The 22,429-nt window shown below is 39.5% G+C and overlaps 1 protein-coding gene across 1 annotated transcript in view; it reads right to left on the bottom strand.

Annotated features, from left to right (window-relative positions):
- Nucleotides 1–22,429, bottom strand: part of USP24 (ubiquitin specific peptidase 24) — a gene marked incomplete at its 5' end in the record, with an annotated part of 138,189 nt that overhangs the window by 93,255 nt on the left and 22,505 nt on the right. Inside the window, 6 exons of the mRNA XM_080800089.1 lie at nt 1,786–1,851; nt 2,196–2,231; nt 7,448–7,570; nt 8,202–8,345; nt 12,226–12,293; nt 13,834–13,999. Of these exons, the coding sequence (XP_080656215.1) occupies nt 1,786–1,851; nt 2,196–2,231; nt 7,448–7,570; nt 8,202–8,345; nt 12,226–12,293; nt 13,834–13,999 (603 nt within the window). The remainder of the gene's footprint in view (nt 1–1,785; nt 1,852–2,195; nt 2,232–7,447; nt 7,571–8,201; nt 8,346–12,225; nt 12,294–13,833; nt 14,000–22,429) is intronic.

Here is a 22,429-nt window from a genome sequence, read left to right as displayed (position 1 = left end):
TAAAGAGAGAAAGAAGAAAAGAACATGCACAGGTATATTTTACATATATATAGGACAAAGTCAGTAAAGCTATGTATTAAATGGGTAGTTATTACCTAGGAGGTACATATACGTGCATGGGGGTCGGGGACAGGCAACTTTCATTCCAAATTTTGTACAGGTATTTTTCACTGACGAATTGTGAATGATATTTTTTCCCAGTATTTTTCAAATTCAAAACTACATAGATATAAATGTAAAATGAATACATTTATTTGTACTCAGTGGCCTGAATTTATTCTAGACATAATCACCTCCTTAACTGGTCAGAAAGCAGGTATCTATTCTGAAATTTTAATCATACTTGTTTGCTAAAATTAGAGTCTCAATCTTTGGGAATCTCCTTCTCCTATGCCTGAGTTTTATCCTCTCCTCAAATACAACCTAAACAATGTAATTTTCTGTGTCAAATGCAGCAACAACACAGTTGTTCTGAAAAATGGGAAATATCCTGGAAGAATGTTTAACCTCAAGATATTTGGTAACAGTGAGCATAAGCCCAGATTCCTGTATAGCCACACTTAGCCAATTTTCTTCCAAGCAGGCTAGAAACTTGGGATGCTCTTTTTTTTTAAATAAATTAACTCTGCCAAAAATTAGTGTTTCAACATTAAAGAAAAATGAAGCTCATTTCTGATATGGCCAAATATACAGCCAGTTCTTGAGAAATGATAAAGTGGATAAAACCTTATATCTGAATTGACTTTTTTTTTTTGTTTCAAAAGCTTTGTTTCTTAAATCACTACTCCGTATTTTCCCTGTCAAGTCACTTCTAACGGGGATCCAAATGACAGCCTAACAAGCTAGTTCACGTCCGGGAAGGTAGAAGATGCTCCCTGGTCAGTGTCAGCAGTAGTAGTCATGAACTGGCAGACACCTGATCCTTCAGGATGAACAGTGGAAAGAAAGCGTCAGTCTCTCTCCTCGGACCAAGGGAGTCAGCTGCTCAGCCATGGTTCCTCAGGAACCACTGCTGCCCTACACGCAATACCGCATCACTTAGGGGCAACGCATGACCTTCTGTTCTGATCACATCACAGTAGCTAGCACTGTGCCTTATGCGGGGCAAGTATACAATGAGCAGTTGACTGGATAACTGACTAGAAAACAGAACAAAGTGTTCTGGGTTACAAAGAGGGCAGCGCTCGGTGAGAAATTAGAGATGGAGTTATTCCCCCTTACCGCAAGGTTAAACTTACTTTTGAGAAAAGGAAGTCGCATAAAAAGAGAACGGCACTGTGCCTGAGGGAGAGTCTCAGCTCCTGTCACAGTCCTTGGCTGTCTATGCATCGCTGTCACACCAGAAAGCTTACTAACAACCTTGAGATGAATTACTTTATTTGCGTCTGGCACTAAGCACTACACTGTTATGAATCATGATATTGTTACGTACACGTGCACTTGCCACAGACAGCCCCTGTCCTTTAAAAAGCAAGATAACGTCACATAACCCTCACAAATTAAGAGACAAATACCACAGGCAAAGGGAAATGAAGTGAAAAAGAGCAAATACCCCCTCATGGAAACAGGGTTACAATTAGGCGTGAACATTTTCTTTGGTTATCAGAACCACGAAGCTGCTCCCACAGAGATAACCCACACGGTAACTGGCAGACACCTGATCCTTCAGGATGAACAGTGGAAAGAAAGTGTCAGTCTGGGTCCCTGACTGGGTCCAGACTGTGTCCCTTGGGTTACATACCAGCCTGAACAAAGCGAACTTCCACTCTGGGCACATTAACTTACCCCAAGTTCTATATCTTCTGAATGAAGCTTGGCTTGGATTGCTGCAAATCCACCTAATTCTCCAAACTGAGGGGGGAAAAGAGCACAAATTAATTTTTAAATGGCGTATATCAATAATTTAAGCAAAAAACGAAGGCTACCGTTCTACCCGATCAACATGCCCTAGGTAATACTGATCTTGAGGGAGTCACCACAAAGATCGTCCTGAATAGCCTGTAGAGAGCCTGCTGAGTCCTAAAGCTGACGTGCATCCGTATAAACAGCACGAATGGAAAAGAGGAGGAACTACAGAATCTACCTCCTTATGAAAAAAAGTTCCTATCTCTAGCGGTCGTTTACTTAAAATACCAAACTCCAGGCAATCTAGTTAGAAGAAGGAAAACATGACTGTATTAATGAAAGTTGTATACCTTATTTACCAAATCCACAACCCATCCATGAGGCTCCTGTGAGAAAAGAAAACAGAAATTAAGATGGCAAGATGAGAACTTCCCCCATTAACCCCCGTATTTCTTCTAACCTCTGTCAAAAGTTGGGAGAAAATAAAATATGAAGATGTGAAAAACATTCCAAAAGGCTTTTCTACAGCTTTCTCCACGGGTGTCTGGGCCATTGCTGTACATGACTGTGGGGGGAGAAGGGGGCTGCGTGTCTGGGCTTGGGGATGGCATTGCTAGAGCATGGCGCGTTCGTGCCTTTCTGTGTCACTCAAAGCAGTCGTCAAGCTCTCCAAGGTGCTGGATAACTTGAGTTAAACTAAGAAAGTTACACTTTAGACATGAAGAATTCCTAACCTAAGGAGTAGCAGATCCCAAATAAAGTAAGGTTAAGTTTCAGTCCCAGCTGTCCCATTAATAGGTACTCTGGAGCATGTGCTTGCTTTTTCCCGCTTTCCCTCCTTGCTTTCCTTTTCGAAGCCTTCACTGCTCCAGGGGCTGGATACCATCGTGGGGGAGCAGTGACTGTGAAAAGATGTGGTCCGTGCTTTCACGGAGCTCATACTGTAGCAGTGTCCACAAAAACAAGTAAACCAACCACATACCTCACAGAATTCAGTCTGGGCTCAATCCCACAAAAGGAAAAACCACAAAAAGGTCCTCAAATGAGAAATGGAAGGAGCCTACTCTGCTCAGAATGGTGGTCATGGAAACCCTCTCTGGAGAAGAGGTCTTTGAGCTGGGTCCTACAGGATGACAGCGATTTAGCCATTCAAAGAGTCAAGGCAGAAAGGCCAAAATGGCAAAGGTCCAGTTTAGGGAAGGTCATGTAGAGGAACTGGGAGGGACTCTCCCAGATGGGACACACTGAGCTGGGAAGAGTGGCACGGGTGGAGCCGTCAAGAGAGACAAACTCAGATCACGAGGAAACATGCCAACTGGGATTAGAAGGAAAGCAACAAAAGTGTTTAAACCAGATAGTGACCCTTTTATGTTGTAAGACGACCAATCTCGCAGTTGTGTGCTGGATTGAACGGAATGCATGAAGGTGAGTGGAAGGGAAAGGCACAGTTGGAAGACCAGTGCAGTAACTAGGTAAGATGTGATGGTGTCACCAGTAGGACAGTAGCAGCAGAGACAGAGAGAACTGAACACCTTTGAGATGAACTCCAAGGACGTGTTTACAGTTGGAGGTGGGTCATGAGGAATGAATCGTGGCAGACTCCTGTGCGTCTGGCATGAGCACCTAGGTAGACGGTGATGCTATTTACTGACGGGAAGAAGGAGGAAGGCTGGGGAGACAAAAGAAGTTCCGTTTCAGGCACACTAAGTTTGAGACGTCTGTGTAGCAACCAAAAGGAAAACAGTTGGTTCTTCAAGTCTGGTGTGCTCAGAGAAGATGTTTGGGTCACAGAGACACAAACTGAAGGGCCATGAGCATAAAGATGGCATTTACAGCCATGAAACAGAAGACAGTTCTTAGGGAAAGAATAACGAACAAAGAAAAGGTGTCTCTGGATCAAAGCTGAATGGAGGTGAAGGAATCACGGAAGACAATGTGATGACTTACGGATTAGGCAGAGCAGCAAGAGACCAGAAGAACTGATTTTGGGGAGGCAGGAACTGACAGTGACCATCCCTGTTGATGGGGGTCAAGAGACATTTCCTGTGGCTCTGGACACGTGGAGGCTGTCGGTGCCTTACCAAGAGCGGTTTCAGGGAAATGGCAGAAAAAGAACGCAGGTTGTCATACTCTGAGGAGTTCATGGAGACTTCAGTCTAGTTAACCTCTAATACCTAAACACCTCTCTAACAGAAGAGCACTAACACCACAGGACAAAAACAGTAAAAAATCTTTTAAAACATACAGCTGAGTTGGCACAAAGTGCTCAGAAACTGAAAACAAAGAGAAAGCAGAAATCGTGTGAGGTAAGGAGACTCTGAGGCCAGCCTTCACGGTGCAGGCTGTGGAACCCCGGTGAGGTCTGGCCTCCATCTTCACAGCCAACAGGGGGCTGGGAGACCAAGAAGAGAGAGTCATATAAAGCTGGAGCTCAAAGGGCTACCACCTCAGTGTAAGGTGAACTGAAAGAAATCATCCACAAGAAAGGGAGAACAACAGGGAAGCCTGCCTACCTTGACTCTGATCCTGGATGGAGGGGAGGAAAAAAACTCTTAAGAGTCTGTAACCACTGACTTGCCTCACACGGCTTCGCTTCTGAAATTCACACTGACTTTGGGGCACTGGGCGGCTCAGAAGATTGGCCAGCCGACTCTTGGTCTTGGCTCAGGTCATGATCTTAGGGTGGTGAGATCAAGCTCTAGGTCAGGTTCTGCACTCAGTGTGGAGTCTGCTTGAGATTCTCTCTCTCCCTCTCCCCCTGCCCCCACTCATCCTCCCTCTCTTTCCATCCCTAGAATAAGTAAATAAATCTTTAAAAAAATTTCACACTGACTTTATGGTCTGAAATACCTTAAGCTGAGAACTTATTCTAAAGTGGTCCCAGATTTGTGCTCCCAGGCACCTGGAGGAAGTAAAGGTAAACCCTCTTTGAAATGAAGGAACTTTCAATCTAGGCCTCAAACAATACTTCCAGATTTAATTTCAGGAAATATAACTTCACAGAAAAACAAACACAAATGTTTAATTTTTTTTTTTTTTGTATATACACATACAGACATAAAACGAGTTAAAGTTAGTAAAAGCCAGCAGAATCAGAGTTGTAGATATCAGACACAGAACACAAACACACAGGAGAATGAAAATATGAGGCAGGAACATGAGATAATAAAAATGAGTAAACAAAGTCAAAGGAGAATCAAATAGAATTTATATAAATGAAGAAAAGACACTGAAATTGAAGACTTAACAAACAGGTTAGACAGCATACTTGATATGGGCAGAACCACGATTAGGGAACTAAATCCCAAATCTGAAAGAAATGATCACAACCTACAGCACAAGGACACAGGAAGATGGGAAATATGACAGAGGTTAAGGGTCATGGAGGACAGATGCAAGGTTTAACTTGTATCCACTTGAAGTTCTGAAGAGGAGAGACTGACTAGTGGGGAAGAGGCATGATAAATGGCTGAGAATTTTCCAGAATTGATATAAGATATTAGTCCTTAGATTTAGAAGCCCACAGTCACAGGAGAGTCAAACTGCCAAATATCAAAGAGAAAGAGGGTATCTCCAAAAGCAAACGAACTTCTTACAAAAGCAACAGTCAGACCAACCACTAACTTCTCAACAGCAATAATCAAAGCCAGAAGACACTGACATCGTACCTCTGACATTCTGAAAGTGTAGTAGTCAATCTAGAATTAAAAACCCAATGAAAATATTCTTTGAGGCATGGGAAATCAAATAAAGTTCAGGCCATCAAAAACACAGACTTAACCACCAAGATACTTGGGAGGATGCACTCCAGAAAGAAGAAAAATGATCCCAGTGAAGAGATACAGAAGGAATGATACTCAATGAGACAGTACATACATATGGCTAAGTCAAAACACCATATAAGAGAACAATGATGGTATCTGTTTGAGGGTAAACCAAGACAGGAGAGGACTAAGATACTGCATGCTAAAAACAAGGGGACAGAGAGTAAATCAGTCAGGTGGGGAATGGCCACATGAAACACTCCAAGGTCTTTATGTGCTGCTCAGAGGAGGACAAAGATATTCATGAAATTTTGATTTCATTTACGTAAGTTACAGTTCCAGGATAACCAGTAAAAGGACAAGTGGGAGGGGAGAAAAGTGGAATCTTCTCTGGTAGGGGTGTGGAGGGCAGAGAATGATGCGGAAGCTAGAAAGGGACCTGGGATCAAAGGCAGAATGTTTAAAGATGGGAAAGACTAGAGCATGATGTACACAACAGGAATGCTCCAACAGAGAGGAAAAGGCTGCAAATACCAAACAAAGGACAGAAAACTTGAGGAAAATGCTTCAGAAGGCAAGAAGAATGGGGATGATCTCAGGCCTTTGCAGGAGGGAGAATTGCTGTGCAGTACTGAGAGGAAATGCACACAATGACCCTTTCTGGTCCTGGAAGTCACGTGCGGAGATTGAGGGGAAGCTAAGGAACATCTGCCGAGTGTTTACGATAGTGAACCCCTGGGGTTAGTGGTTGCGTAGACAGTTGTCATCCAACCTTCACAACACAACTGCAGACGAGGTTTGAATATTTTGGGAGAAAAGACTGTATACAGTTACAGATGCAGACAATGAGGATGGATTACATGGGTTCTTCCTGTGATGAGGTTTGTGGACTTGGGCAAGGACTCAACTCCTGTGTGCCTCAGTTTCTTGTCCATGAAATGGGGTCAGAAACAGTACCCCACTCACGGAGTTGTTGTGGAGATGAAACGCTAGAGTGTGTACTCACTGCCCTTTCCACTCGGCCTCATCCCCTCCTCCCCGGAGGACTGCCTGACCCTCCCAGACAGCAACAGACCACCCTCCTCCTGCAGTCCACATTAAAACGACTCCATGTACTGTCCGTGGTACCTTAAGTTTTGGTTTTCAAATTTCCTCCGCTAGCTCTAAGTTAGGAGCCATGGCTTACTACTCTTTATATGACTGCTGAACCAAACCTCTGCTTCGACTAAAGCAGTGGTCAAGTTTTCTGTCTACTTGATTGACTCCTTTGAACGGTTCCTCAAAAACCAGAGTTTGACCAACAGATGTTTAGATAATGTACTCCTTGTGGGTATAATGTTACTGGGTACACTGTAGGCCTTTAAATATAAAATCAATATAATTGGTTCTTGGCTTGGGAAAAAACCCCCAAAGCTTTAATGCTTCTGGAGTTTAAAAGAAAATGATACATAAGACTACCTTCTAGATTATTTTTTCTAGGCATAATTAGCCACTTCAAACGGGTTTCAAATGCTCTAGCTTCTCAAACATCTCTGAGAAACTGGGACACCCATTAAATTGGGTTTCTGACAATTCAATAAATAGGGCACCGATGTCATGCGGTCATTCCGCATTTTGCTAAACATCATTTCAAATCTATAAAATTATTTATGATGCTCGTTAATGGCTATGGAAAAATACGCAATCTGAAAAAAAAAAAGTTAAGCAATTTTATGAGCCATATGGAATATCTGTCATTTTTCACAGACTGTTTTAATCCTTCCACATAAATTTTTGTGGCACATAAAATCCTTTTCTATACATTTCTCTCTAAAATGACGAAACAAGATCATGTTTACCTTTTGGAAAGTAGACACAGGTGAAACAGCAAACATATTTCCCTCCCCAAACACTTCTGTCCAATTCCTCTGAGACACTTTCATTCTGTTTTTAAAATGGTATTCATTATCAGGATTGAAAGCCTAGATGCAAAGAGAACAGAGAAGCACTATTATTATCTATTTCTATAGCAACAAATATTAGCATTAGAAAAGAAGAAAAATATAGCCTTGGACTCCTTCGGTAATGGAATCTAAGAAATATCCTGCCAGCGTGAATTTCCGAGCTAGTGCAGAGAAGCGGATGAGTGAGGCAGAGCTCTCCCCTCCTGTCCAGCGGCCACTGGGAGGGAAAACAGGGCGCGCAGCCAGGTGTCCTGGAGCTGGCGCAGGTATGGCTGGCCAGCAGGGCCGTAAAGGCCCCTTCTTCACACAGCTACTGGGACTAGTCAGGGAAAAAGGCCAAAAACCAAACCACAGGAGCACCCCTGTGAAAGCATTTATGATGTGAATAATCAGGAAGACATGAAGGAAAGCAATTTAATTATTCTACGAGCTGAGAAAGCTATTAAAATTAGAAAGGTATTTTGTTAAAACTGAGAACACAGAATGAATGACTGCTCTGTTTTTAAAATAAAAAAGCAAGGTCCCTAACAGCTAAGTTAATATCTTTTACAGTATCATTATCACTCTTTATTAATTACAAGTTACAGGACAGTTGGCATTTTAAACAAAATCAAAACACAGAGTACTTCATATTTTAGAGATACTGTACCATCGTAAGCACACCCAGGAGACCAGTGGGAATCGGATCTTGTTTAATTCTCTCTGCAACCAGTTCTATTAATAGCATCAACATGTTGTAGATTCCTTCATGAATTTCAGTACCCCATTTGTGAACAGCACTCGAAGTCAGGAGCTACAGAAACAAAGGGCTAGCTTTAGAGTCTAACTTGAAAAGCAGAAGTCTAATGTTTATCAGTTCAATCTTGAATAATCAAGAGATGATTTCCATAGTACCACTTTTACGCAGATGACTTGCTTTAAAAGGCCTACAACCTGCAGCCCATCTACTCGCTCAATGATTTCCGAGTCAACATGAGTTTTGTTTTTCAATGTTAATTTCCTTAGTTCAACTGAAACAGTTGGTTTAAGAGAAAATTTTCCTTTGTTTCTCTACTTTTCCTTATTATTTGGGGAGGTCAAATGGTGTAGAGCAAGTAAGAACCTGAGCAAGTAAGAATCTGAGGCCAAATCCTGGAGCTACTACTGTTTTATAGCTGTATGGCCTTGGACAAAAATTACCCGAGTTCTGGGGCACCTAGGTGGCTCAGTGGGTTAAAGCCGCTGCCTTCGGCTCAGGTCATGATCCCGGGGTCCTGGGATCGAGCCCCGCATCTGGCTCTCTGCTCAGTGGGGAGCCTGCTTCCCCCTCTCTCTTCCTGCCTCTCTGCCTACTTGTGATCTCTGTCCATTAAGTAAATAAATAAAATCTTTAAAAAAAAAAAAAAATTACCCGAGTTCCCAGGGGCCCAGCTGTCTCATGTCTAAAGAAGCAAAACTCCTATCCACTTCACAAAGGTGTGATGAGTATCAAAAGATAAAACAAAAGTGAAAGTGTTTTATACATAGTAAGGTATTATTATTAATATATTTTGGCTGTCACTATTAACCAATATTCTTAGAATCTAAGAGATGTGCGCTTTATTTCATGATTTGAACATATTCTTGTTGTATTTTTAATATCTCAGAAACAGCACTGCATCTTTCCACCTGCTGACCAGATGGCAATGGGACTCTGAATGTGAAAGAAATTTTAGAAATACTTTACTAGATAATTTCCTTTCACTTATAATTTCCTTTTTGATATGTATAGAAGGATATTCAACTTTTAAAAAATGTTTAAGCAAATCTAAAAGTTCTAAGGGATAAGGCATTGTAATATTTTGCAGCTATTTTTCTTTAATATAAAACAAAATATATAACAATGTTGCATCTTACACTCAGCATCTTAGATTCATTAAAAAGGAGGGAAAAGGCACATGGATGAATCTAGAATAACCACCAGTGGATTTCTCCAATCCTCTGTCTAGTCCTTGGGGAAATCTAAGGCAGGAACAACTTGCTGGAGTGGGGAATGAGAAATCAAAGGGAATCACTTAATAAAATAAGGACAAATTGGTATGGTGGTTTCATGTTTTTGTAAGATTTCCCTTTAGAAGGAAAATACTATGCAATAAAAATTCCACTTTGGTCACAATGAGAACCCCTTAATAAGAGCAGCTTGAAAGAGCCCCTTCTTTAGCTGCAGAGAAAAACCCCAGTTCCAGATTTCTAAATACCAATTAGCTGAACTATTTGGTTACACAAGTAATAGTCATAAGACTGACTTCATATAAACCAATGAGTTACTATTTTTTTTTGCAAGAATTTTTTGCCTGCCGATATCTTCTTTCTCCACTTAAATAAAAAAGCAAAATGAAGCAGATTAGCATTCGAGAAGGGTCCTGTGACTACAAAATAAAATGTATGTGGATTTAGCACCACTCCCTCTGTTGCCATCTCATCTGTTCAGTTTTGAATGTGGAAAGGGAAGTCTACCTACCTTGCAGAAGAAGGGGGAAAGACAGGCAGCCTTTTGTGGGGAAGCTGTGCTCAAGGTTTAAGTATGCAGGGGTTTAAGTATGCCAGACCTAGATTTCCTTTCCTGCTTGAACACACAATATGGGATCCAGGCCAGCCTCAAGGTAAAAGGTAAAGAAGGCAGACATGACAAGAGCCCCTTTGGTGCGCCTTATTCATACAGTTGCTTATTACTTACACCCTTCCTTCTAATCAAACATTTGAGGTGTCTTGCAAGAAAAGTCAAGAAAGAGGGTAGAGGGATGGTCATCACACCAGGAAACACAGCTAAGGGGAATGATACCAGTTATATAAAACACTACTGAGCTTTCTGGTAGCTAAGTCTAAAGGCACACAGAATTCTGTAAATTAAATTCTGATTTAATTTTTTAAAAGTATGCTTTACTGAGGAGAAGGGAGTTGAGGGAAATTGGAAGGGGAGGTGAACCATGAGAGACTATGGACTCTGAAAAACAACCTGAGGGTTTTGAAGGGGCAGGGGGTGGGAGGTTGGGGGAACCAGGTGGTGGGTATTAGGGAGGGCACGGATTGCATGGAGCAGTGGATGTGGTGAAAAAACAATGAATACTGTTACGCTGAAAAGAAATAAAAAAAAAAAAAGAAAAAAAAGTATGCTTTACTGATGCAAAGGAGAACCTTTTTAATAGCTCTAAACTGTAAAGAGAATTTAACATACACAGTTTTACATAAACAACACTGAACAATGTAACAGAGGGTATCTTTGTGCTTGTAGTTACACACACACACAGACACACACACACACACACAAAACAACCAAGCAACCAACCGCTGGACCATTTATTACACTATTATAAACAGCTGAGGACATAATATAAAACTGTTTTCTGAAGTGTTTCCGCACCGAGTTACAGTCAAACACTCCAAATACATAACTTGTCGGTGACCTGTGTTGACACAGGGCTGTCTGGATCTGGAGATCATCAACCTAAAGGTCTTTATACTGATAAATCCTTCTCCATGACTCTGAATAAAGCTGCATTTTCTTTCTCCATAAATTTATGCATACAACATAATGTGTCACAGTATGTGACATTACAAAAATTTGGCTATTTTTTAAAAAATTACTGTAATTCTTAACAGAATTTGTAAAAGCTTAAAATAATTTTAAATGATAAATCGGTAGATGTATTCACCCAAAATGAACATAAGTCTTGATTTCATGTAATCTCTGCCCAAATGACAATTTTTAAGAATTTCACACTTTTTCAAAGATGCAGCTGTTTTTGTTCCTAGAATTAATTTTGTTATTTTGTACGCCTTGAATCAAGGGAGATTCTATCAAGATGTAGATGGGAATAATAGTTTACAAATGAACAGTTTATTTTGCTGGGTTCAAGATAAATACAGTCTTCATCCACCTGTAGATCTAGTGACTTCCTTGCATATGGGACAAAAATGGATGTCAAAACCCAGAAGGACAAGACAGCAGGGAGACTCATTCATTCAGCAAAGACTTACTGAGCTCTCTCTTGGAGGCAGGCACTGGCTACACACTGGGGAAAACGACAGTGTCTATGACACTGTCCCTGCTCTTTGGGGAATTCAGGACTCATGTCCTGAAAAGGGAATCATGCTGAGTTAGACTGCTTTCTGAAACACAAGTCCTGTGATCTCCTATTCTCCCTGTTAAGAAAAATCGCTTTATAAGCGATGTGACCAGAAGGGGAGGAAGTGCATGACTCTTGCTCTGCCACAGAAGCTGCCACACACCTGCCATTTTGCCATGAAACATACTCAATCCAGTCAAACTTTGTACTATTCAAATTCCTCTTCTGTCTCAGTACAACAATCAGTACAAATGGCTTGTATTTTGATAAATAAGTATTATCTTTCTAAATGCTACAAGCCTTAGATTAGTATGGCATGATTTCCTAGTATAGGTAAGCCTAACCTATCCTTTGGCAATTAAAGAGAAGGAAGGAAATGTTACAGCCGTCCAAAGACATGAGCAAACAATTAAATATAAAGGTAAATCATTCATAAGCCCCAAATTCAGAGTGACTTTGTTCTGAGTAGGGGATTCCTCTGCCGAACAAGACTCATAAACTGGTCCCACACAAAAAACTAAAGCGAAAACAAAAAGCCCGTTCATTCTCACCCCCACCCAAAAACCAGACTAGTGCATTTTTCCTTACCTTTTTAAAGGCTTCAGGCATACACCTATCCATAAATCTTTTACAATTCTCATCAGACTCGGAAAGACCTTAGTAAAATAAATGAAACAACATGCCTTACTACGATTTTAGGCAGTTTGCAGAAATCATATATATCAATTCCGAATTCATTTGTATGGAATTATTTATGGAAACCCTGATTCTTAAGGGATTATTAAAAGCAAAATATATATATTCTGATGAAGGAACAGACTGACAACCACAGTATTTTTTTTTTGACAACCACAGTATTAATGTATTTGTAAGAGCCCAATATATTCACATATTTATTAATTCATATACATTTGTTAACAGTATAATAAATAACTAGAAGTGAAATGGTTGAACTTAGGTTTCCATTGTCAGAGTAAGTTCAAACAATTGGCCTTAACACCAACAGCAGCCTCTTACTAGCTGTTGTTTTCCTAAACAGCTCTATAAAAACACAAATTATTCTCAACAGATACCAAAATCACTCTTCTTCCCTAAGACAAACCGAGGGACTCAGTGTTATTAAATGTGCAGAGTTGTGCCTAGCACACAACAGGTGATTAGTATTTGCCAAGTGAATGAATGAATCCACTGTAAAATTACCCTTTGGAATACATTGTGTAAAAAAACTTAATAATGTATTTTGCTTGTCATTGGGAATACTGCTGGACACATTTATTTTCAGACCCACTCTGTAGCATAGTACCTACCTCCTGACAGGCACGCAATGAATGCTGCTGCCAAAAAGCCAGTCCTAAGGTGCCATACAAAGCTGTGAGACTTAAATCTGATCCCAGTCAAAATATTTCCTTTTGATGTACCTCATATTTAATCATGGTGGTAAACTATGCACAATTTTAATGAGGGGGAAAAAATCACAAAACAGTGGGCCAAGTCATCTGATTTTATTAACTGAATATGAAAAATAAATTACTTTTTCTTCAATGTATTGAGAGTCTAGAAGCTTCCGTATACTAACACCCATTTTCCAACCTGGAGATATTTTATTACTCTGTTACTTTAAGATTTGTAAAGCACTTAAGACAGTGCGAAACATTTAATATGCACAAAATGTTCACTAAATAAATATTACTTTCTTTTCCTAAAGAATAAAAAGCCACTGAATTGAACCTTAAAGTTCTCCAAGCTTTTGCGGAAAATGTTCATTTCAATTTCTATAAAGCTTTTCAATTATATTTTAAAGACTCTTGGGGTGCCTGGGTGGCTCAGTGGGTTAAGCCTCTGCCTTTAGCTCAGGTCATGATCTCAGAGTCCTGGGATCAAACCCCACATCAGGCTCTCTGCTCAGTGGGGAGCCTGCTTCCCCCCTCTCTCTGCCTTCCTCTCTGCCTACTTGTGATCTCTCTCAATATCTTAAAAAAAAAATTCTATTTTAAAGACTCTCATCCTCTGTTGGAGCTAGAAGAAAACAGCTGGTTGAATTCAAAGCTTTTATTCCACAGGTGCTACACCAAGACTAGGAGAATAAATGATCAAATATCATATAGAGGGGTGATCATACAAGAGTGAAGATTAACGTCAGGGCTCCTATCAAACAAACAGTTCCCTCCTTCTGTGTCCTGCAGTGTAAGAACTTACCAAGTCTGGCCAAATAGGTAGACGCCAACAGACATTTGCCTAGTGATTCTTCTCGCTTGTAAGGGATGGACCAGTGATCAGTCAAAACGCGGCTTTCCAGTTCATACAAATTGGTTGTAGGGAATTCAATTCCTTCCCCTGAGCAGTTTCCATTTTCATCATTCTTCTGACAAAAAGGGATTATGGTAAGAAAACAAATACACTCATTAGTGACTACTGTAAAATGTCTCACTTGGGCACAGAACAGATGCTGCCCCAATGGGAGCTGTGAACACTGAGTGTGGATTCCCCATCTCTTTCTCATAGTCACATCTTCTGCCAGACTATCTCAGATCCTCCTACCTCTCGTCATGGCGGCATCCCCGGCTCTCACAGAGGCCAGCCCACCTCTTTCTTCAATCTCTTAAAATCTTCAATCTCTATGGAAGAGCACACCCACCTCCCCCTGTTTTCAGAAGGGAGAGGTTTCCCCAAGGAGTTCTCCGTATTGCTTCTCCATCTCCTCACACTAACTCTTCCCTGACCCCACACCAGTATGGCTTCCAGAGTCCCTACTCTCCCACAGCAGCTGTTGTTCAGGCCACCACTAAGTCATTAAATCCAAGGAGCAGTTTCAGTCCTGCTCTTCCTTTTCAGTAGTATCTGCCCCTCTGCCCACTCCCTCTTCTTGAAATGCTAGCTCACATGCCTCACTCCCAGGAGGGCACACCTCCCTGTGCTCCTCCTGCAGGTCTGGCTGTTCTGTTCTGTCTCTTCTGGTACACGGCTTCTTCCTGACCATCAAATACTGGAGCTTCTCAAACCTCAGTGCTAGGATCTCTCCTCTCAGGTGATCTCCAACCCAGGGAAGGGCAGCATACCCAGAAATCAAGGGCTCATTCTTAAAACCCTATTCTACCGTTCTCCCCTCCAAGACCTGGTGATGAGACTCCCTACATTTCTCTCAAATCTATCTACTTCTGTCCACTGCCAGGGAGATACCACTATACCCGATTTCACCCATCTACCTTCTTTACATAACTGCTGTGCATCCATAACTCTTTCAGAAAAGCCTTTCTGGAACTCCTAAACTATACTGAATTCTTTGCGTTATTTAATACTCTTACCATCCCGAACTTCTCTTTCATAGCACTGCTCACAGACTTCACACTTATTTGTGATATATTTTATGTGTGCTGCCACTAGACCAAGCTCAATGAAGACATGGACCCTGTTTGTGTTTTTGACCACCTCTCTATCTCCAGAACCTGGTGCCCAACACAAAGCAGGTATTTAATATATGTTGTTAAGTGAAAAAATGCTTCATTCAAACAAAATTTCAACCATCAATAGGGTAACAGCTAGACTTTCCATAAGTTCTTACCCCAGTAATTTGTTATAAAGCAACCTGGGCCTCTCCCCCAACCTGCCGAATACCAACTCTGGTTTCTTTGAAACCTAAATATTTTCACAATTCACTCTATAATTTCATCATTACAAAATAAAATCATTCCATTAAAGAATTACCTTTAGCCTCAGTTAAAGAAAAGACCATAAATATAAAGCAGAAATGATAAAAGTATATAGAAGAAAGTGATTTTCAATCCCATATGAGAGCTAAAGGAATGGTGACACTTTTTTATTTTTTTTAAGGTTTGTGGTTAAACTGGGATGAAAATAAGACAAAAAATAGAAAGGTGGTGAAAAACTAAAAACAAAGTAGACAACAATGTAAACTGGAGGTAAAGGGTGGGGGGGATGAAATAGGTTTAGAATCATAATGTATGGGGGAAATTCAGCTTTTAAAATATACTACTCAGAAATACACGAAATTAGTAAGTTCTGTAAACAAAACAGTTTTACTTAAAGGAACTCTAATAAGAGTAAAGATTTTAGTATCCTTTCAAAAATGTTTACTTGTTAAATGCTTAAATTTAATAACTTAGGATCAAAGTAAAATTAGGGCATACAAAAATAAAATTCAACCAGATGACATACTATGCCATTACTACAAAATATCTATCATTAATTTCTACAGGAGTTAATAGATCAAATCATAGATGAAATCACTGAATGCGCCTAGCAGCTACTAAAACTATGAGCTGCCAAATGGCTGCCTTTCTAGGAGTCACAAGAAAGCTGCGGCCTCTCCCTGCTCTCCAGCAGGTGAGGACACAATGAGTTCAGCAGCAGCCTATGACCCAGAAGGGGACCCTCACTAGAACTTGACCATGTAGATCCTCTGATCTTGGACTTCAGCCTTCAGAACAGTGTGAAATGAATTTCTGCTATTCATAAGCCAAAAATCAAGCAACTGAAGAGCTAAGAGCTTCCTGTGGGGGCTGGGAGAGAGGCAAGGGTCTTTACCATCAGTAATGAGATGAACAGCATGTACACACTGAAGTAATGCACCATGAAGGCACAACACCACTTGTGTGGTCATCCTGCCAGATATGCAAAACCTGAATCTAGCCATGAGGAAACCCAATGTGAGTAACACTTAAAAAATAACTAGGCCTGTATTCTTCAAAAATGTCAGTCATGAAAGACTGAGGGTGACCCGACAAATAACTGTGACATGGGCTCCTGGTTAGATCTTGAAACAGGCATTCATTTTTTTTAAATTAAATTTTTAATTTATTTTCAGCATAACTGTATTCACTGTTTTTTCACCACACCCAGTGCTCCACGCAATCCGTGCCCTCCCTAATACCCACCACCTGGTTCCCCCAACCTCCCACCCCCCGCCCCTTCAAAACCCTCAGGTTGTTTTTCAGAGTCCATAGTCTCTCATGGTTCACCTCCCCTTCTGATTTCCCTCAACTCCCTTCTCCTCTCCATCTACCCTTGTCCTCTATATTATTTGTTATGCTCCACAAACAAGTGAAACCATATGATACTTGACTCTCTCTGTTTGACTTATTTCACTCAGCATAATCTCTTCCAGTCCTGTCCATGTTGCTACAAAAGCTGGGTATTCGTCCTTTCTGATGGAGGCATAATACTCCATAGTGTATATGGACCACATCTTCCTTATCCATTCATCCGTTGAAGGGCATCTTGGTTCTTTCCACAGTTTGGCGACCGTGGCCATTGCTGCTATAAACATTGGGGTACAGATGGCCCTTCTTTTCACTACATCTGTATCTTTGGGGTAAATACCCAGTAGTGCAATTGCAGGGTCATAGGGAAGCTCTATTTTTAATTTCCTGAGGAATCTCCACACTGTTCTCCAAAGTGGCTGCACCAGTTTGCATTCCCACCAACAGTGTAAGAGGGTTCCCCTTTCTCCACATCCTCTCCAACACACGTTGTTTCCTGTCTTGCTAATTTTGGCCATTCTAACTGGTGTGAGGTGGTATCTCAATGCGGTTTTGATTTGAATCTCCCTGATGGCTAGTGATGATGAACATTTTTTCATGTGTCTGGTAGCTATTTGTACGTCTTCATTGGAGAAGTCCCTGTTCACATCTTCTGCCCATTTTTTAATATGATTGTCTGTTTTGTGTGTGTTGAGTTTGAGGAGTTCTTTATAGATCCTGGATATCAACCTTTTGTCTGTACTGTCATTTGCAAATATCTTCTCCCATTCCGTGGGTTGCCTCTTTGTTTTGTTGACTGTTTCTTTTGCTGTGCAGAAGCTTTTGATCTTGCACGTTACCTGATTTCAAGCTTTACTACAAAGCTGTGATCACCAAGAAAGCACGGTACTGGCATAAAAACAGACACATGGACCAGTGGAACAGAGTAGAGAGCCCAGATATGGACCCTCAACTCTATGGTCAAATAATCTTCGACAAAACAGGAAAAAATATCCAGTGGAAAAAAGACAGTCTCTTCAATAAATGGTGCTGGGAAAACTGGACAGCTGTATGTAGAAGAATGAAACTCGACCATTCTCTTACACCGTACACAAAGATAAACTCGAAATGGATAAAAGACCTCAACGTGAGACAGGAATCCATCAGAATCCTTGAGGAGAACATAGGCAGTAACCTCTTTGATATCAGCCACAGCAACTTCTTTCAAGATATGTCTCCAAAGCGAAGGAAACAGGCATTTTTGTTCCTGTTTTACTTTACTTCTTGGCTTCAAAGGACTTTAATACTGGATCAATGTTAATTTCCTCATTTTGATAACATGCAAAGGTTAGAAATATCTTCATTTTTAGGAAACACATACTGAAGTATTTAAGGGTAAAGGGGCATCATGTCCACAATTTATTCTCCAATAGTTTGGAAAAAGCAGTAACAAAACAGACACACAGATATTTATATACATATGAACACAAGTATGCGTACATACAAAAAGAGAGAATAATAAAGAAAATGTGATAAAATGTTAACATTTGAAGAACCTAATAAAGGTTATATAAAAATTCCAGATTTATGGTAAAGTCACAATGTACTTTTCTGCAACTTTTCTGTAAATCTGGAATTATTACAAAATTAAAGTAAAAACAATTTAGCCAGATGAAGATATAAAGACCTAGGATTTTGGACTCAGAGAGAATCTAAGAAAATTAAGTATTTTACACAGGTATAACCTAATGAATCTAGAGAGGTGGGGGTGTACCTATAGTGGTAAAAAAATAAAAAGAAAGTTAAATTATACTTAGTATGTTCTACTTTTGGACTGAAACCCCGTTCTAGTTGGTAACATAAATAATTTGTTTTCTAGAGCATCTGGGTGGCTCAGTGGGTTAAGCCTCTGCCTTAGTCTCAGGTTATGGTCTCAGGGTTCTGGGATCGAGGCCTGCATTGGGCTATCTGCTCAGCAGGGAGCCTGCTTCCCCCACATTTCTGCCTGTCTCTCTGCCTACTTATGATCTCTTTCTCTCTGTCAAATAAATAAATAAAATCTTTAAAAAAATTGGCTTCTAAATACTTTTATGTTTTTGTCTCAAATTACTCAATAAGTATACATGTTCTTTGTAGGAAATACAGAAAATATGTATAGCAAAAAATAAAACCCACCATTAATTCCACCACTTAAAAATTAATCACACCAACATTTTAATAACTATTTTCCAGTAAAAGCTATTTCTCTACAGACTTCATTTTCTTAAAAATGCAGAAATGTGGAAGTAACCACCTCCACAGGCCCCTATCACTCTCTCTCATATAAAGACAGTATTAATGCAGCATTTCTTCTCCTATCTGATTTAAAAAACTGATGCAGAAAGCAATAATTATAAAACTGTGTTAATGGAGCAATGTTTTGTATCCTACTGAAATTAAGTTAAATCTGAACTACACTGCTACAAATTCAGATGTTAATTATAATGCACAGGACAACTGCTAAGAAAACTAAAAAAATCTACCCAGTAAAAAAAAAAAAAAAAACAAAACAAAAAACCAAACCAAACCAAACAAAAAAACCCCAAGGGAATTTTAAAATGGTATACTCAAAAACATCTACTTAATACAAAAGACAAGAGCGGGGCACCTGGGTGGCTCAGTGGGTTAAAGCCTCTGCCTTCGGCTCGGGTCATGATCCCAGTGTCCTGGGATCGAGCCCCGCATCGGGCTCTCTGCTCAGCAGGGAGCCTGCTTCTTCCTCTCTCTCTGCCTGCCTCTCTGCCTACTTGTGATCTCTGTCAAATAAATAAATTTAAAAAAAAAAAGACAAGAGCAATGGAAGGAGGATTAGAGGAACAAAAAAGCATAAGACATAGAAGACAAATAGCAAAATGGCAGATATAAATTTTGTCTTATCAATTAAGTTATAATTATCAGTAATATGTTAAATATAAATGGACTAAACACTCCAATGAAAATGGTAGAGATCTGCAGAATGAATTTTAAAAACTGATCCAACTAGGGGTACTTGAATGGCTCAGCTGATTGAGCATCCAACCCTTTATGTCAGCTCAGGTCATGATCTCAGGGTTGTGAGATCGAGCCTCGTGTTGGGCTCTGCACTGAGTGTGCAGCCTGCTTGGGATTTTCTCTCTCCCTCTCCCTCTGCCCTACCCCACCACATCCCAGTTCACATGCATATGCACGTACTCTCTCTCTCTTAAAAAAAAAAAAAAAAGATAAAATTTAAAAATAAAATGAATAAAAAACGATCCAACTTTATGCTATCTACAACAGACATGCTTCAGATTCAAAGACACAAAGAGGCTGAACTAAAAGGATGGAAAAGATATATCATGTACACTCAAAAGAGCTGGAATGACTATACCAGTATCAGTCAGAGTATATGTTCAGACAAAGATACTACTAAAGATAAAAAGGGATACTTCATAATGATTTTTTTAAAAAGGTCAAAATAGCAGGAAGATAAAATAAAAGGATGGGAAAAGACATGCCATGAAAAGAATAACCAAAAGAGAGCTGTAGTGGCTGGCTACATTAATATCAGAAAAATAAATAGATATTATGCAAAAATATGTTACTAAAGACAAGGAATTTTTTATGATAAAACAATCCATCAGGAAGGCATAACAATTATAAAAATGTATGCATGTAACAAATGAGACTCAAAGTAAAGGAAGCAAAAAGTGACAGAATTTAAGAGAGAAATACATACTTCAACAAGAATAGTTGGAGACTTCGACACCTCACTTTCAGTAATAGAACAAGACAGAAGATCAAAAAGGATATGGAAGAGTTAAATAAATAATACTACAAACTAACTAAATCTAAAAGGCATTTATAGAATATTCCAGCCAATCACAGCAGAATATATATTCTTAAGCATACACAGAATATTCCTCAGGACAGAGCATGTTAGGGCCTGAAACAAGCCTCAAAAAACCTGAAAGGATTAAATCATACAAAGTTTGTTCTCTGACCACAGTGGAATGAAATTAGAAATCAAGAGCAGAAGAAAATTTGGGAAATCTAAAAACATGTGATAATTAAACAACATACTTCTAAATACCACTGGGTCAAAAAAAAAAAATCACAAGGGAAATTAGAAAGTGCTTTGAGATGAATGAAAATTAAAATACAGCAAAACTTATCATTCAGTGATTAACGGAAAATTTTTTTAAAAAGAAGAAAGATCTCAAATCAATAACCTGACCATGAACCTTATGGAAGTAGAAAAAGAGCAAACTAAACCCAAGGAAGCAGGAGGAAAGAAATAAGGATTAGAGTGGAAACAAATGAAAAAAAAGAAAAAATAATAGAGACATTAAAACCAAAAGTTGGGGGACGCCTGGGTGGCTCAGTTGGTTAAGCAGCTGCCTTCGGCTCAGGTCATGATCCCAGCGTCCTGGGATCGAGTCCCACATTGGGCTCCTTGCTCGGCAGGGAGCCTGCTTCTCCCTCTGCCTCTGCCTGCCATTCTGTCTGCCTGTGCTTGCTCGTTCGCTCTCCCTCCCTCTCTCTGACAAATAAATAAATAAAATCTTTAAAAACAAAAACAAAAACAAAAAACCCCCCAAAAGTTGGTTCTTTGAAAAGATCAACAAAAAGGAGAAATTTTTAGCCAGACTAACCAAGAAAGAAAGAGAGAAGATTCAAATTACTAAAATCAGGAACAAAAGAGGGGATATCAACACTGACCTTACAAAGATAAAAACAACTGTAAAGAATACTATTGATGATTATATGCCAACAAATTAGATAATCTACATGAAACGGATACATTCCAGAAGGACATATACCACCAAAACTGACCCAAGAAGAAACAAAATCTCAACAGACCTATACCAAGTAAATGGAGTGCTTTGTAATCAAAAGCTTCCCACAGAGAAAAGGCCAGGGCTAGATGCCATTACTGATCAATTGCACCAAACTCTTAAAGAAGAATTAACATCAATCCTTCACATTCTTCCCCATCCCAAAAAAGAAAAGGAGGGAACACTTATCAATTTATTTTACAAGGTCAGTGCAACTCTGATATTAAAACCAGACAAAGATACTTCACATTGACAGACGCTTAATGAATGAATGGATAAACTAAATGTGGTATTTACACACAGTAGTATATTCAGTCTTTAAAAAGAAGGAAATTCTCATACATGCTACAACCCTGCATGAACCCTGAAGACATTAGTGCTAAATGAAATAAGCCAGTCACAAAAGGACAAATACTGTATATTTCCATGTATATGAAGTAAGAAGAGTAGTCATATTCATAGAACAGAAAATAGAATGGTGGTTGCCAAGGGCTGGAAGCAAGGGAGAATATGAAGTTACTGTTTACTGAATATATAGTTTCAGTTTAGGAAGATGAAAAAAATTCTGGAGATGGATGGTGTAATGGTCGTAGAACAATGGAATGTATTTACTGCCACAGAACTATACTTGAAAATGGTTAAAATGGTAAATTTTTGTTAGGTATATTTTATCACAGTTAAAAAAAATACATGGACAGATCAATATTCCCATGAATATAGATATAAAAATCCTTCAAAATAAACTAGCAAACCAAATCCAGTACATAAAAAAGATTATACATAAAAAGGTACATAAAAAGGATTATACACGTGAGCAAGTATGATTTATCCCAGGCATGCAAGGTTCGTTTAGAATACAAAAATCAATCAATACACTACACAGCAGAATAAAAAACAAAAACACATGATCATCTCAATAGATTCAGAAAAAATATTCACAAAATCCAACACTTTGTCCATGATAAAAAAAAATCAACAAAA

The sequence above is a fragment of the Martes martes genome, assembly GCF_963455335.1.
Source record: "Martes martes genome assembly, chromosome: 4".
In the NCBI taxonomy this organism is placed as follows: Eukaryota; Metazoa; Chordata; class Mammalia; order Carnivora; family Mustelidae; genus Martes; species Martes martes.
This window is presented reverse-complemented; position numbering and strand designations above follow the sequence as displayed.